This window comes from Glandiceps talaboti, chromosome 1 (assembly GCF_964340395.1).
Source record: "Glandiceps talaboti chromosome 1, keGlaTala1.1, whole genome shotgun sequence".
Classification (NCBI taxonomy): Eukaryota; Metazoa; Hemichordata; class Enteropneusta; family Spengelidae; genus Glandiceps; species Glandiceps talaboti.
Genome location: NC_135549.1, coordinates 26,959,509 through 26,978,319, shown reverse-complemented (window position 1 = coordinate 26,978,319; position 18,811 = coordinate 26,959,509). Strand labels below are relative to the sequence as shown.

At 35.8% G+C, this 18,811-nt stretch overlaps 1 protein-coding gene across 1 annotated transcript; it reads right to left on the bottom strand.

Annotated features, from left to right (window-relative positions):
- Nucleotides 1-7,421: 7,421 nt before the first annotated feature.
- On the bottom strand, nt 7,422-15,110 carry LOC144435170 (monocarboxylate transporter 13-like). The gene is made up of 4 exons (XM_078123743.1): nt 14,825-15,110; nt 12,311-12,454; nt 10,735-11,571; nt 7,422-7,630 (listed from the first exon to the last, which is right to left on the bottom strand). Exons 1-4 carry the CDS (start codon nt 15,108-15,110, stop codon nt 7,422-7,424), a joined length of 1,476 nt encoding a protein of 491 aa, XP_077979869.1.
- Nucleotides 15,111-18,811: the final 3,701 nt, after the last annotated feature.

Below are 18,811 nucleotides of genomic sequence, written 5' to 3'. Positions count from 1 at the left end.
AGGTTCGTGACTCGGTGATTCTTCACAGTGTATGCCCAACACAAATTTAGACTATTCAATCAATTTTGACCACCTTTAACTTGTGCCAGTACAGCATAATAATATCTAGTAGCCTTGGCAATGACAATCGAACATGAATAATGTAACTAGCTCGTATTCATACTATGGACGTCCAGGTCATACCTGTTTTAATGTGTGCCTTGATCCCGTTGAAATCACGTACCTGACACGGTAAAAAGGTCGGGTGACGACCCTAAAACTACTGACAGCATTTACTTCTGAGAAAACAGTGTACAGCTGTCTGTGGTTGAATGACACACTGTACACTATTTAAAAAAGTGGAATGATAACCACCACTTCATAATATAAGTGGAATGACAGCAATTCCATTGCTTTGAAAATATAATTTTTGTCATTTGTTTTATAAAACAATGGAGTTGCTGTTATTCCACTTATGGTATAGAGTGGCGACTTTTTATGTTATGCTTATGTCTGTCTGTCTGTCTGTCTGTCTGTCTGTCTGTCTGTCTGTCTGTCTGTCTGTCATTTAAGTGATGCATCATTTATAACAGCTATATTTCAGAATTTTGCATTCCAACAATGTGTGTATGCCCAAACATTTGTGGTTTTGCCATTACGGGAGGGATTCAGTATAAATCTGGTTTAATAATGTACAGTGTGTCATTTCATTTCACTATTTTCATACATGAAATGCTGGCATTCATTACTTGGCATTCCTTTTAGGGCAAAACAAGAGTCAGGGTTTTATGACTACGTATAGCGTATTCAAATACGAGATAAGGTGAAATGGGGCACACCATGAACATATTAAATATCATGTGTTATATTGAATTATTGGCTCTCATGCAAAGTGTGCCTTTAATGTGGTACTAGATACTGTTGCATAAACTCCAACGTCTATGTACAATCATATAAACTGTGATGACAACGTATTTCAATTTCGTTGCTCTGTTGCTTCTTGTATCTAGGTCTGTGTTGGTGGAGACAGAAATTTCTTCATCCGTACAAACATCTGATCACGTATGGACCGGTCCTTCTCTTTACGAATTAGTCTTACACTTTTGTACACTGCCTATTTCCTGATGAGCTCGACAAATTCGACCAATGTTTTAGAAGGCATCCCCTCAACACACTTTTGAAATCTAATAGTTCGAATAGTTATCTAATAGATATGCCAAGTTTTATACCGAAATATTAGTACCCGCATTTGAGCTGATGGACGGAATGATAATAAGCTGCAAGAAGTAAATCAGTATTCGTTTGCTGTATAACAATCGTACAACATATAATCAAATATATGTATTACAGTATTCCATCTTTCTTGAAATATTTCCAGATATTTCCAGAGTGATGCCCTCCACTATTAATGATACAGAATTGTTAGTTTTTAAGTTGAAGGACTGTGTTATGGTATTTAGAGTTGTGTGATTGAAAAAAGTATACCTGTTACGGTATTGACGATGCTAACACAGGTGATTGGAGCTCATTGTTAAGTATTATCGTAGAATAAGTGATAGTATCATAGGTGTTTTTTTTAAAGTATGTAGGGTGGTTGTGGTGGTGGTAAACGATCTTTCTGTGTCACCATTTCATCTAAAACTTAAATATATAGTCTTCGCAAAAAAGGATACGGCACAACTGTCATGTAAAATTAATCAAATCGCCCTATACACGAAAAACAAATTATTATTCACACACACACACACACACACACACACACACACACACACACACACACATACATACATACATACATACATACATACATACATACATACATACATACATACATATATATACATACATACTTGTACTCCGGTGTGGGCGTTAAATGTCGACTGACAGTTACAAATGAGTCTATTGACCAATCAGGGAAAAGCATGAAGACTGGTGTATCAGCTGAGTAACAAATTTACCTAATATCTTTGGCGGGAGTGTATTTTCTGTGTATGAGATCCAATTAATGCCATCCTGGGAAGAGTGATTACATTCCATAAACATAATGGATGTGATCGTATTGAGTAGTTTGGAGTATGAATGTCCTGTATAATAATAATAACAAGTACATAGTGGTACGAAATACACGGTCCAGTGTGCTGTAATTGCTATTTTCGTCACAACTTATATGTAATGGTATACGTGTGTGACATTGAATGTTGACACCGGCGTGTATCAATGTTGTCGGCTTTAGGCGTCAGTCTTCTTATCGGAAATCAAAACACAGACGATGAGTGTATGAAGTTCTTCCTGGGTTGAATATTTCACCACAAATGAAGTTACCGGGGTACAAGATAAATACCATCCGGGCAATACACGTCGGCGTGTATTTACCCGGACTGCATTTATTACATACATACATACATACATACATACATACATACATACATACCTACATACGTACATACATACATACATACATACATACATACATACATACATACATACATTTTACAGTCATTGTACTTTGATTGAATTTCGATGATGAACAGTTTGATCTGTTTCTTTGCCAAATACTTTATTACCTGTTAAAACCCATGGGAGAAAATATTAAGGGAAGCACATTTCACAAACATTTCGAATGTGTTACATGGCACATTGTTCATTACACTGATACACCTTTTTTCCAATTATATCCATGGTGATTTGTGTAATATATTTTGTGGTATAATGACGATATTTTAATTATAATCAATAACATTGTCTGATAATGGTCTGATGCCCAATGGTTGTTACTATTAGTTTCATCCCACCCTTATACTCACATCTCTTATTTCATTCAAGTTAACAACCTTTTCCACCAAATATTTTAAAACCCCTTGGGGTCCTATTTTATTATTTGATTTTCTCATTCAAACGTTCAATTTAAACGTGGACGATATTTCTCTCTACACTACCTTAGGGGGTTTATATATTCATATATCAAATTGATGTCTTCTGTCACATGTCTGTTTTTAACCAATCCAAAAGATAAACGTGGCACTTGATTGTATAGCAGTATATCTTTATTTCTAGATATCTGTACATAGTAATAGAAAAAGGGACCAACATGTCAGTTGATCACTTATTGGCGTATACTGATTGGAACGAAGTGAAAAACGTTGGCAATGCATTTCAATATCGTTATAATGTTTCTTCTTTTATCTAGTTCTGTGTTGGTGAAGACAGAAAATTCTTCATCCGTAGAAACATCTGATCACGTAATAGTCGGTCCTTCTTTGTTTACCCACTTCATGTGTGAAAGATTATTCACACTCTCGATTTACTATTCTAAGGCTGCTTTCACAAAAACTTGTTGGGGGGGGGGGGGTCGGGAGATTTTTTGTAAAACCCTAATTTTTTTTCAAGTACCCCCCTGCCATATTCCAAAAAATTTCAAGTACCCCCCCCTGCCAAAGCCCCAAATATTTCAAGTACCCCCCCCCCCTACCCGAATAAATTTTCAAGTACCCCCACCCGAATGTTTTTTGGAATACTCTTCCTGTGCGTTAACATTCCATACCAAGTACAAAACTGTACATAATACACTTAATACCAACTTTGTTCATTATATATATAATCAATTTGTATATTGTGTGTATATACAATGTATACACAAACACCAGTTAAAACAAAATGTTATGTTAACCAGTGCATTGCCTTTCCAAAAAATAACATACATGTATACTTGTAAATGAATTACACTTTGAATAACTCTTGTAAAATGATCAGCAGACCAACTGAGTCTTTGCTTTCTGTTCAATATTGTATTAGTACATTATACTAGTAGTGTTACAGTTGAATGTCATTTTAGTTGTATTTGCAAATATTGTGATGCACATGTCATCTAAAGAGAGTTTTATACTGTATTGTTCCAGTTCAGTTTCCTAAATGCGTGCTAAAAGAAATCAAATTGGTCTAAATAACACTGAAAAAACTCTTAATAAAATGCATTGCCATGTATCCCGTTCTTGGTTGATGTAAATTAGTTCAATATAATGTCAAAAGAAAATAAATGTATGACTAAAAATGCCAGCCACATTTCATCTAACAGAATAGGAATCAAGTGATATATATTAGTGGTAATGATAATTAAGATGGCCCTATTATCATAGTAATTGTATGGTTATTGGACTGGTTTTGACATTAGATTACAAAGGTGAATGCAGGATTTTAAACAAAGTCTCAGAATGTGTTTATTTAAATTTTTGATTTCCAAGTGGTAGCTCTCCTTCCAGATCTTGTGTATATAAACATGGCATTGTCATCATCATCAGACCCAGTTTCTCCTTCAACTTCATCAGAGTTGAAACTAGCTGTATCATCATTCTCACTGTCACTGTCATCAGATGACAAATCACTCTCACTTTCTTTAGATTGATAATAGTGGCATTTTGTACATTCCTGCCACAGCTGGAATTTCATAGTTGGAAAGGTACTTATCAAGTTCTTTCACTTTCAATTTGGAAATGTCACCGTTTCTGACAAGCGCATCCCAGTCATATTCATCAAATTCAGATATGTTTTACAGAGATATGTTTTAAGCATTCCAAAAAAATTCCACAGTTTGTGCAAACACTACTTTATGAAAATGTTTATTGAGACTATATTGGAGTATTTGCTCATATTGTTTCAGTTCACTACCTCATTCCTGCCATATATCTTTAGGGTAACTTTATATTGAGAGTTATGTCAAAGTTTATTTATTTATCTTTATATTTACAAGTAATAGTATATTCATGCAAAGTTGAAAAGTATGTGCTAAAAACTTATTTTACTTTTTCTCTGTTAACTCAGCTTGTTAGATATTGTCTTCTGTTTCACATGTAGCAGACGTTGCCAATATGCTAATTTTAGGAAATATTTAGAATGTGTTATTAAAAGTTTATGTTGAAAATTATAGTCATATCTATAGGATGAAAAAATACCTTGCACAGAAGTTTTTGATACTTGTCAAGTATGTTTTAGTGCAGGTGCATCTTTTACATTTTGATGACAGGCTGAGATGAACCTTTTCCAACTCTTTTTTTTTAACTTCCAAGAGCTGCAAATGTAAAATGTTGTCTGTCATATTTGTCTATCATTTAATACTAGTAAGAATTTACATGAAAAAGTTACATATCATTGTGATAACCACAATCCAAAACACAGTCATGTCACAAAGAATATTTTCAGTACAGTGTAAAGGTAATTTCACACATTAAATGAACCAAATTTCAGTAGATAGTAGTGTACATAAAAGACACTGGTATTTTCAGACAAAAAAAATCTGTACCACTCAATTCGCCCATTTCAATTTATCATTACATTAAGTTTATTAAAAGAAAATTAAAATTTGACTGTTTTTGTTTTTCATTTTACTAACTTGTGAGCAACTGTTGTTTGTAGCTGTTGTTGTTGTTGTTGTTGTTGTTGTTGTTGTTGTTGTTGTTGTTGAAAAAGGAAGACCAACATTTTAAAAGCTTATTTTCCCATGTTTGAAAAGTCATGATGTCAATTTATTTTCAGGTACCCCCCCTACAACCCATAACTTTTTTTTCAGATACCCCCCACACACTATCCATGTACATTGTATTTTCAAGTCCCCCCCCTAAAATCTCCCGACCCCCCCCCCTAACAAGTTTTTGTGAAAGCAGCCTAAACGCAAAAAAAAAATTAAAAAAAAATCAAATAAAATGTTGTAAAGACATATATCAATTACAATAAGAGGTATAAAATTAAAAACAAAATGAATTCATTTCGTAGTTTCTTACTTGATTTTTCTATTTCAAGTAACTTATCGTTCCTGTTGTATATCTTCGCGATTGTTGGAAAAAGAAAATAAGGAAAATGTATTAAACGTGTGGGTGCTTCATTCGGGCATTCTACATCTGTCTAGTATTTCATTTAAACAATTCTCTTTTTCATTTCAATACAAAATAAGAAATGTAGTTTAAATTATGTAAAATAGCCAAATAATTATGTAGGAGCTTCGTCAGTGGAGTCATGATGGCGAATGGCCCTTCGCTGCCATTTGATTTTAGTTTGAGGCAGGAGAGGTGGAGTTCGGTTAATGAGCAATTGTCTAACGGAACTAACCAATTGCAACTGCCTGTCATTTTGTGACTGGATAACTACTGACAGGCATTGTTTACCCTTCACCCAGCGGGGATATCACAGATTTCTGTGTTAGAATAAGGACTTTCCCTATACGTGAGTGGAGATGATTGTAGTAATCGTAAGGCGTCGTATAGGTACTAGACTAAAGACAGGTTAACTGTGAGTTAGAGGGTGGGTAATTTACGTCTGGCATATGCATAACGATTACGACACTAGATGAGACTAGTTTAATTTTAGTCACATTCGGCCGATCCAGAAGAGAATTATTTAAGACTACTACACTGCTCTGGATGAGATTGGGAGGACCGATAGAGTTCATGTTATGAGTTATCATCATATAACAACTTGTAGATGACATTGACATGAGTCAGGCGACCTTTTGAGTCAGGTGACGGATAATAAGAAGACAAACCGTTTTATTTTAACAAGTATATTTTATTCACATCTCATGAGTAATTTATATCATAACTTTTCAATATGGATAAACCCAGTCGTGATGCTGATTCAAACATTGTTACACAATCATGCGAGATTTCGTAGTCACACGAGATTTTAGTCGTTTTTTTCGCAAATCAATATTTTTTTAAAAATAAATTAATCAAAATCATCACGACTTTACCAGTCTACATGTACTCTAAAATCAGAGATTTCTATATCTCCTCTGTTACATGTAGTCTTGCTTGTTATTTACATGAACATCTTATTCCTTAACATGATATACGCCCCCAACGGTGACCGAAGCTGTAGAATTTGTACGTCATTATTGATTATTTCTTAAAGTCTACGTATTCTTTACATTCAATTTCATTTATTTAGAAACAGCATGGTTACACTCTCTGCATACCTGCTTCCAATATTGAGTAGCATACTATTGATTGACGCAAATGTTTGATATTAGACATTCATGTACATACGTCCCAAATATTATCTCAGAACATTTTCTATACTGGTCTGAGTTATAATAATGTGGAGTAGTGTAGTGTAGTGTAGAGCAGCGCAGTGTAGGGCAGTGCAGTGAAGGGCAGTGTAGTGTAGTGTAGTGTAGTGTAGTGTAGTGCAGTTCAGTTCAGTGCCATGCAGTGTAGTGTCTTGTATGGTATAGTACTTTCTATATACCCATTGTCACTCTCGTGTTATAGTCAAGTGATATTCCCTAGTAGACTGGTTTTGGTAGTGAAGACTACAAGGGACGTATACAAGGCATAGATAATCATCATTGGTTATTTTACAAACGGAGAACTTCAATTCAATGGCGCAACATTTCAAAGTTATATCTAAATCATCTGATCATATGATTCGTATCGATAACTTATAAAACAAAATAGTTAAATTCCAGTCTGTGAGAAGTTATCAACTCCAAAGGTTTGAGACATTTCACAGTGATCCTCTAGCTTTGATCTGTCGGCTTTATCCTTCGATGACTGCCTTCTGTTACATGGTTTATCCATCAGCATTATAAGACCCCCTAGAATCAAGGAAACTCCGTAGAAATGGAACGAGATGTCATAACTTCCACTGACATCATATATTTTACCTATACGAATAGAAATGAGTACAGTATTGGAATAAATGGTTTAATTGCGATTCTACCTTCACACACACACACACACACACACACACACACATACACGCACATACATACATACATACATACATACATACATACATACATACATACATACATGTACAGACAGGCATACATACATACATACATACATACATACATACATACATACATACATACATATGCATGCATACATACATACATGCATACATACATACATAGATACGTACGTACATACATACATACATACATACATACATACATACATACATACATACATACATACATACATGCATACATACATAGATACGTACATACATACATACATACATACATGCATACATACATAGATACGTACATACATACATACATACATACATACATACATACATACATACATACATACATACATACATACGTACATACATACATACATACATACATACATACATACATACATGCATACATACATAGATACGTACATACATACATACATACATACATACATACATACATACATACATACATACATACATACTTGTACTCCGGCTGGGCGTTAAATTTTCGACTGACAGTTACAAATGAGGCTATTGACCAATCAGGGAAAAGCGTGAAGACCGGTGTATCAGCAGAGTAGCAAATTTATCAAATATCGGTGGCGGGAGTGTATTTGCTGTGTATGAGATCCAATTAATGGCATCCAGGGAAGAGTGATTAGACGCAGACAATCATAACAAAAACATGACCCCTGACTGTGACTGAACAGATAAGACTTCCGTTCACAAGTTGAGCACTATTTTCGTAATAATAAACATTACCTCAGAGTGTATTTAGAAGGTGAATAAAATACACATACTACAACTTGTACTTGCAAGGTAGACGGTATAATGGCAGGGAGAAAGCGACGGTTTGCTGTTACGACATTTGAGGACATAGATCAGAAACTGAAGACAAGTGTACTGAAAAATACACAGAAATACACATAAAAAATACTAGCTCATCATGCAAGTATGGAATTGGCCGAGGAGAGGGATGAAGACGGAATGGACAAAAAACTCACAATAATTGTGGACGGTATTGCACTGTAGAATGATTGGTGTATTTTACTACAACTTGCGAGAGGTAGACGGTACTACTATTGCTTCGTAACACTCGACATTTCAAAAGTTTGAATGGTGTATTTCATTTGCATGTAATTAATATGCTGTTTCTTTACGCTAGACACAGATAAACAATTTCGCTGAAGACGGAATGGACAAAATAGACACAGATACACAATTTCGCTGAAAGTTGTATTTTTGATGTCAGTAGCCATGTTTTGTTTTATCAGTGGCGATTAAATTGAGTAGTTTGTAGTATGAATGTCCTGCGTAATAATATCAAGCAAATACATAGTGGTATGAAATACTCTGTCCATTGGGATGTAATTGCTATTTTCGTCGTGCAACATAGCGATATACGTGTGTGACATTGAATGTTGACACAGGCGTGTATCCAGTTTGTTGACACGTGTCAGCTTCGATTAGAAGTCACGTTGGCGTCAGGGTGTCTCATCGAAAATCAAAACATAAACAATGGGTGTATGGAGTTTTTCCTGGAAAGAATATGACACCGTCGAATTATTAGCCGGGGTACAAGATAAATGCCATCCTGGCAATACACGCCTCCTACGTCGGCGTGTATTTACCCGAACGGCATTTATTACTTGTATACATACATACATACATACATACACACATACATACATACATACATACATACTTGTACTCCGGCTGGGCGTTAAATTTCGACTGACAGTTACAAATGAGGGCTATTGACCAATCAGGGAAAAGCGTGAAGACAGGTGTATGAGCAGAGTAGCAAATTTATCAAATGTTAGTGGCGGGAGTGTATTTTCTGTGTATGAGATCCAATTAATGGCATCCAGGGAAGAGTGATTAGACGCAGACAATCATAACAAAAACATGACCCCAGACTGTGACTGAACAGATAAGACTTCCGTTCACACGTTGAACACTATTTTCGTAATAATAAACATTACCTCAGAGTGTATTTAGAAGGTGAATAAAATACACATACTACAAGGTAGACGGTATAATGGCAGGGAGAAAGCGACGGTTTGCTGTTATGACAGCTGAGGACATAGATCAGAAACTGAAGGCAAGTGTACTGAAAAACACACAGAAATACACTGAAAAAAATACTAGCTCATCATGCAAGTTTGGAATAGTTGGGCCGAAGATAGGGATGAAGACGGAATGGACAAAAAGTCACAATAATTGTGGACGGTATTGCATTGTAGTTTGAATGGTGTATTTTACTACAACTTGCGAGAGGTAGACGGTACCGGTACTACTATTGCTTCGTAATACACGACATTTCAAAAGTTTGAATGGTGTATTTCATTTGCATGTAATTAATATGCTGTTTCTTTACACTAGACACAGATAAACAATTTCGCTGAAAGTTGTATTTTTGATGTCAGTAGCCAGGTTTACGTTTTATCAGTGGCGATTAAATTTCATATCACTAGTTGCATACACATGATGGATGTGATTGTATTGAGTAGTTTGTAGTATGAATTTCCTGCATAATAATATCGAGCAAATACATAGTGGTATGAAATACACTGTACATTGGGATGTAAATTGCTATTTTCGTCGTACAACATAGTGATATACGTGTGTGACATTGAATGTTGACACAGGCGTGTATCCAGTTTGTTGACACGTGTCAGCTTCGAGTCACGTTGGCGTCAGGGTGTCTTGTCGAAAATCAAAACATAAACAATGGGTGTATGAACTTTTTCCTGGTAAGAATATGACACCATTGAATTATTAGCCGGGGTACAAGATAAATGCCATCCTGGCAATACACGCCTCCTACGTCGGCGTGTATTTACCCGGACGGCATTTATTACATACATACATACATACATGCATACATACATAGATACGTACATACATACATACATACATACATACATACGTACATACGTACATACGTACATACATACATACATACATACATACACATACACGAACACGCAAACACACACACAATTTACCACTCACCTGCACAGATTGGACCAATCAGTCCTCCAACTCCACCGATTCCACAGGCAAGTCCTACACCTGCTATTAACTTCTCGGGACTCAATATATCTTTCAATACTTGAGAATATAGAGTAAAATATATCCCATTAAATAGTCCAAAGAAAACAGCAAAGACAGAGTAAGAAACATATGTATTTGCCAAAGCACTCAGTATATTGGTAATACCAGCCAGGACAAAAGTAATACCAAGCAACATTGAACTCGTGACACTTTTACATTTAAAGTGAAGCATCAATGGTGGTGGTACAAGCCTCCCAAATGTGCTACCTATTCCAAAAAGTGAAGTCATAAATGCAATTTCTTGTAAGCTGCCTAGTCTTTTGGACTCTGCTCGGGCCACAAAGTGGGCTGGCGAACCATAGGTGCCAATTCCAATGGCAAAGAAAGATGCCACCATGAAAACGAGGAAAGAGGGATGCCTGACGAAGAAGGCGTAGTCAATTATGCGAGTACATCCATTCGAAAATTCCTTGTCAAGTTTTGTGTCATGTAGTTCATGCTGTGGTCCATTACTAGTCCCGTCTGACTGATTTGCGGTATCTCCTGATGATTGTCGATACACTTGGCGTCTAAACAACGAGGCAGAGACACACATGTGAGCATTCAGTGCTGAAAACATGATAAAAGCACCTCTCCAGCCGTAGTTGTCGATCATCAACTGAATAACAAGTGGAAATATAATTGTTCCGATCCCTCCTCCAGTCACTACCAAAGCATTTGCCAGGGTGTATCTCTTTCTGATAAATAAAGCTGGAATACCAAGGGTAGGAGGCACAACTAGCGAATAGCCAGTTCCTAATTTCAATTAAAATAAGAGATGGGGAACAAAGTTAAGAATTGTTTTTATCTTAGGCCTAAACAAAATTGTTTGCTTCCGGGTTACCCGACCCCACCTCATTTTTCACTGCCAACCCTAAGCTTTTTATAACGTATTCGAGTCAAAAAAATGAAATAAAATCTCAAGCATTTTGAAGTCTAACAAGAAATAGTGGATGTGGAAACTGTCATCAACTTTAAAAAGACAATATAAAATGTTCTTCCAATCTGTAATGGCTTTACCGTTTGGAAGAAACCACTAACACAGAGACCGTATGGAAAGCAACGGAAAACATAACTACCTGAACTAGACACTCACATATGAAAAAAAGAAAAGAAAAGAAAGAAAACAAGAAAAAAGAAAGCAACCAACCTACCTACCGAACCACACATTTTTGTAGGCCTTAGCTGAATTTCTCTAGTCTCAATATTTAAAAAAAAACCAACAGTTTTAACAATTCTAGAATTGAACTACCTCTAGATAAATCGAGTTATAAAAATGACAAATCTGATGAAAATAATAACTTTTCTTGGTTCCCAAAGAAACAGCGAAATGCAGCTAATGAATAATATTTTCAATATAATGAGTACACTGACTTCACATCTATGGAACTTAAACGAATTGAGTCACTCCCCCCCCTCCCCCGACCATAAGTCCATAACCCCACATGTACCGTCCCAACCCCAAAACGTTGAACTAATCATTTAATTATCTTACCAACAAGAATTCCAATACTGAAATAGAGGAACTCAACATTCGACGTGAAAGCACTCAAGAAGAAACCAAGAGTCGACACTATACTTCCAATCATCACCGTCATTCGATATCCAAATTTCTTGACAAAAATAGGGGCTATTGGACCTGTAAAACAAAAACATTTAAGTGAAGATAGGCTTATTTTCACTGAGGGTCTGTACAGATGTCTTTATTATCCGTCTTTGACAATCCTTACTCATGAAATTTGTTTCATTTCTGACTTTGAGTAGGGCCTGTAAAATATTTGCCTTTTGTGAGTTGTTTATTGTTGCAAAGCTGTATATATACGGAAATACGGATTAAAGGAGAATAGCCTAGTTCCAATATTTCTTCACTGGAAAATGGTCTTGTAGGCACTTTGGGGTAAAAGGTGGGAGTGAATTTTCACGAATACATTTCACGGTGTTGAATCAAGTCTTCTTAGTGAAAGTTTGGAATTAAACCCATCAAATTTGCATAATGTTTAGCAACTCTTTTTGCTCTCTATGCAGTCCTCGCCCAATGTCCTGTACAAGTAATTATCAAAAAATATAATGTTAAAGAGTAAATGCATCATACAACGAAAATCATAAAGAAACCCTGAAACAAAACGTCGCCTGGCTCGACAAAAATCACATTAACATTGCTACATTTTAACGTCTGGCTAGACAAAAATCTTACCAACAGCGTTACATCAATCGTCGTGACATTGGCGTCAATGGTGTGACAAAACATCTTTACCAATATTGTTACATTTTTTTTGTGTGAGTTACCATTATCTTAGGAGATCATCGCCAAATTTATACTTCCTTGTCTGGTAAACCTAAGGTTGGCGCGTTCTTTGATATTTTTGAGACAGTCAATTGACTAAAAAGTAACAATTGTAATTCAGTTCTTGTCATGCAAGATGACAACATGTGGAAATATTAATTATAATAATTAGATTTTTTTGTCGAGTCAGACCATGTTGCCATGTGTGTCTATCAAGTGCTCACTCTCCCGTTTGGGGTTCGCTATCAGCTGTCTGGCTACTAGTATTCGTCGCCTGGACGTTTGGACGTAGCTAGTTAAAATTGAAAGTATTACCTCTACATTACCTTTGAAATTAGTTCCAAAATTCCTAAACTATATTGAAAATATGACGTTTCAACTAGAAATAGCCCAATTCTGTTTCAACTAGAATTAGTCCAACTCTGTATGGAGTGGAAGCCATATAGTCAGAGATGATGAGAACCTATTTAAGCATGATCGATCACTCATTCTGCAGGGTGGAATGTAAGTTACAACTTAGTAAGAATAGTGTCTAAAGAAGTGATAAGCTGATGTTTTAGGAGCAACCTTTCAATCAATGCTTAAATCCTCAAACTTATTAATTCTGTGGCGAGAATGTGTAATCTAGACTGCAGAACTAAAAACATAACTTGACAAGCATGCTGAAAATAATTGTTCCATTGATAGTGCGATATGTTGGGTCCTATTACGGTCTATTACGGTGGCTGTGATTTGTCAGCCATATTCATGAATATTAAGAAGTTCAACGATCAACATTTGGTCATTACTATAGCTTACTACTAGCGGGTCACAAGTGGTCGTCTGCAGTCCAATGAGTAAAAGCGACAGCAATTAGGATTTATAGTCTAGCTGCCGTGGAGTTTAGGCTAAACACCGTCGACTTTTTTAGGTCCAAGCGACCTTTTGTTTCGTTGTCCTAGCAGAAGAAAGCCCGAAGGTCTAGTAGCTAGGCTATTAGGAATTACAACTTTCTATGCTTTAGGAGGTTCTAGCACCAACTATCAAAAGGAAAGACAGACGAGTTTGCTTTTGACGAGTTTGTTAGTAGAAATGAGCATAGACCTTCCCCGTCTATGAAATGAGGGAAATTGTCAATTCGTCGCTAGCGATAGCATTGTGATTTGTTATAGCTATTTAGGACTTTTTATCACAGTTTGCTACTGTGGCTATGCCTGATACCAATAATACACATACACATGCATATATACACGTACAAATACACACTCTTGCACCTAAACATAAACATAAATATAAACATAAACACAGTATCAAGGATCTACATCGGCTACCAGTCTACTACAGAATACATTACAAAATACTCTTGATGACCTACAAAGCTCTCAACAATGCTGCACCTAGTTACATATCGGATCTGATCAGTTATAAGCATTCTCCACGTGTACTTCGCTCCAACAACAAAGGTGTATTACACATCCCACCCTGCAAACTTAAATCCTATGGTGAACGTGCTTTTTCACGCGCTGCCCCGCAATTATGGAACAGTCTTCCGGTTGCTCTGCGTCAATCACCAACCCTGGACAAGTTCAGGAAAGACATTAAGACTCATCTTTTTATGAGAGCATTTTGATAAGAACTATTTTTAGTGTCCTGTAAAGTGCCTTTGAACATTCTGAGTAATGGATTCAGGCGCTATATAAATTCTTTGATTGATTGATTGACTGATTGATCAATGTACGAACATACCTAGCCCAAACTGTAAGAAAACCATGAGAGACATAATCCATGATACACCAGCTGATGTTTGGTTGAAATGTTTCTGTAATACAACGAAGATAGGTCCGATTGCTTGAAAGACACCGAACACGAACATAGCACACACAAAGGCGCCAAGGACAACCAACCAACCAAGACATCCGCCATCTTTTGGTTTGTCTTCGGTCGTAGCTCCACGGCCACACTGAAGTGAAGACTGGTGTGGTTGTTGTTGTTGTTGTTGTTGGTGGTGGTGGTGGTGATGGTGGTCCGACATAGGTTCGTGACTCGGTGATTCTACACAATTTATGCCGAACACAAATTTGGAATATTCAATCAATTTTGACCACCTTTAACTTGTGCCAGTGCAGTGTAATAATATCTAGTAGACTTGGCAATGCAATCGAACATGAATAATGTAACTAGGTCGTATTCATACTATGAACAGGTTATACTTGTTTTAATGTGTGCCTTGACCTGACACCTGACACTGTTAAACGGTCGGGTGACCTTAAAACTACTGACACCATTTACCTATGAGAAAACAGTGTACAGTTATGATATGGTTGAATGACACACTCTACACTTTTAAAATAAGTGGAATGATAGCCGCCACTTTATAACATAAGTGGGATGACAGCAATTCCATTGCTTTGGAAATATAAATGTTGTCATTCGTTTTTATAAAACGATGGAATTGCTGTTATTCCACTTATGGTATAGAGTGGCGGCTGTCATTACACTATTTACCTCCTGTACGTGACCGTAAGAGAGTGTCTTTTTATGCTTCTGTCTGTCTGTCTGTCTGTCTGTCAATTAGGTATAATAGCTATATTTCAGAATTTTGCATTCCAACAATGTGTGTATGCCCAAACATCTGTGGTTTTGCCCTTACAGGAGGCATTCAGTTTAAATCTGGTTTAATAGTGTAGAGTATGTCATTAGCATTCAACATACTAAATGTAGAAAAGGATGTCTTTTCACTGTTTCCATACATGAAAAACTGACATTCATTACTTGCTATTCCTATTGTCATTCGTTTTAGGGCCAAACAAGAGTCAGGGTTTTATGACTACGTGTAGCGTATTCAAATACAAGATAAGGTGAAATGGGCACATCATGAAGTTCAACATAAATATCAAGTATTATATGAATTATTGGCTCTCATGCAAAGTTTTTAATGTGGTACTGTTGCATAAACTCCAACGTCTATGTACAACTATATATATATGAAATGTGATGACAACGTATTTCAATATCGTTGCTCTGTTGCTTCTTATATCTAGGTCTGTGTTGGTTGAGACAGAAATGTCTTCATCCGTACAAACATCTGATCACGTATGGACCGGTCATTCTCTTTACAAATTAGTCTTATACTTTTGCACACTGCCTATTTCCTGAGTTCGACAAATTCAACCAATGTTTTAGAAGTCCTCACCTCAACACACGTTCGAAATCTAATAGTTCGAATGATTATCTAATTGATATGCCAAGATTTATACCGAAATATTAGTACCCACATTTGAGCTGATGGTAGAAATGATAATAAACTGCAAGTAGTAAATCAGTATTCGTTTGCTGTATAACAATCATACAACATATAATCAAATATATGTATTACAATTAAACATGCCATCTTCCTTGAAACATTTCCAGGCACATGCCCGCCACTATTAATGATACACAATTGTTTAGTTTTTAAGTTGAAAGACTGTGCTATGGTATTCAGAGTTGGGTGATTGTAAAAAGTATACCTGTTATTGTATTGACTATGCTAAGACAGCTGATTGGAGCTCATTGTTAAGAATTATCGTAGAATAGGTGATAGTATCATAGATGTTGCCATTAAATTATCAGTAGATTTGAAGAAAAACAGCAATGTAAACTTTGGGGTAATTAGTGAAAGTAAAAAAAAAATACAATACAAATCTTTTCGCGTAAAGCTTTGCAGAGAGCCATGAGTATTTTTTTAAAAGCATGTAGGGTCTTTGTGGTGGGGGTTAACGGTATTTCTGTGTCATCATTTCATCTATGCAAAAATATTAAACATATAGTCTTCGCAAAAAAGGCTACGTTACAACTGTCATGTAAAATTAATCAAATCGGTCTATACACGAAAAACAAATTATTTTTCACTCACACACACGCACGTACACACACACACACACACACACACACACACACACATATATATATATATATATATATATATATATATATATATATATATATATACATACATACATACATACATACATACATACATACATACATACATTTCACAGTCATTGTATTTTCATTGAATTTCGAAGATGAACAATTTGTTCTGTTTCTTTGCCAAATACTTTATTACCTGTTAAAACCCATGGGAGACAATATTAAGGAGAGCACATATCACAAATATTTTGAACATGTTACATAGCACATTGTTCATTAAACTGATACATCTTTTTTCCAATTATATTCATGGTGATTTGTGTAATATACTCTGTGGTATAATGACGATATTTTAACTATAATTACTAACATTATCTGATAACGTTCTGATGCCCAATGGTTGTTACTCTCAATTTCATCCCACCCTTATACTCACATCTCTTATTTCCTTCAACTTAACAACCTCTTTCCACCAAATATTTTAAAAGCCCTTGGCATTCAATATTTGCTTCCTTGCTCTAAGAATATGTCTAGAGCAATAAACTTATTTCATCGTAATTTATGTCCCTACTTATCTTATCCAATACTGTAAAGCCGATACTGTAAAATTCAACACTGTATTTTTGAACTCGGCCGACCCTTTCGTTTACACTACATAAATGCTATTCCTTAGGAAACACTACACCTATTTAATGACATTTAATACTTCTGTCTTCTCATCTTATACAGTACTATACACCAATGTTTGCTGACAGTGTGTTTAAATTCAAGGGATTTTTCTCACACATTACATATTCAATGCAATATCTAAAGTCGTTTCCTTAATACATAATTTTAGTCAGAAATATACATAATTTTACGAACTTACATCTATAATATGCCATCACCAAAAAGATGTTTTAATTTCGATATATATAAAGCCAATTTCAGAGGTGTCATTTAGCATATAATGAATTTCCCTTATAATCTGGAATCATACGCAAATTTAAAGAGGCCCTGCGAAGACCTGGACCTCTTATCGCTTCTTCACATCCACAGCGAATCTCAATCGACTCTTCCTTGGCCATTCTTCCCAGGACCATGTTGCCACAAATAGGATTATTGGCAAAATGTTCATTATCACCAATTCGTATTTGTGCATTCTTGATACGACCCCTGGAAAATAATTACATATTCATTAACATCTCACACATAATACACACACAAACATACTCACATACACAATGTAATACAACCCGAGAAAATACAGAAATGCGTCAGATTGAATGAAGTGAGCAAAGCAAATATTCCTTGGACACTATGAAAAAGTGGAAACATTAATACACCTGTTAAATAGCATCTTGACAGTAAGAGGTAGGGAAGAGCTTGAGACTGAGATGTGTACACCTCATGTGGGGGGGGGGGGGTTCCTATTTTATTATTTGATTTTCTCATTCAAACGTTCAATTTAAACGTGGACGATATTTCTCTCTACACTGCCTTAGGGGGTTTATATATTCATATATCAAATCGATGTCTTCTGTCACATGTCTGTTTTTAACCAATCCAAAAGAGAAACGTGGTACTTGATTGTATAGCAATATATCTTTAGTTCTGGATAGCTGTACATACATGTAGTAATATAAATAAGGGACCAACATGTCAGTTAATCACTTATTGGGGTATACTGATTGGAACGAAGTGAAATACGTTGTCAATGCATTTCAATATCGTTATAGTGTTTCTTCTTTTATCTAGTTCTGTGTTGGTGAAGACAGAAAATTCTTCATCCGTAGAAACATCTGATCACGTAATGGTCGGTCTTTGTTTAACCACTTCATG

Excerpts from the sequence above, each read along its gene's own strand:
- LOC144435170 (XM_078123743.1), bottom strand. The coding sequence starts at position 15,110 with ATGTCGGACCACCATCACCACCACCACCACCAACAACAACAACAACAA. Across the intron at positions 12,455-14,824 it reads TTTCTTACAGTTTGGGCTAG|GTCCAATAGCCCCTATTTTT; the intron begins GTATGTTCGTAC and ends TTTGTTTTACAG. Across the intron at positions 7,631-10,734 it reads GATTGGTCCAATCTGTGCAG|GTAAAATATATGATGTCAGT; the intron begins GTGAGTGGTAAA and ends CTATTCGTATAG.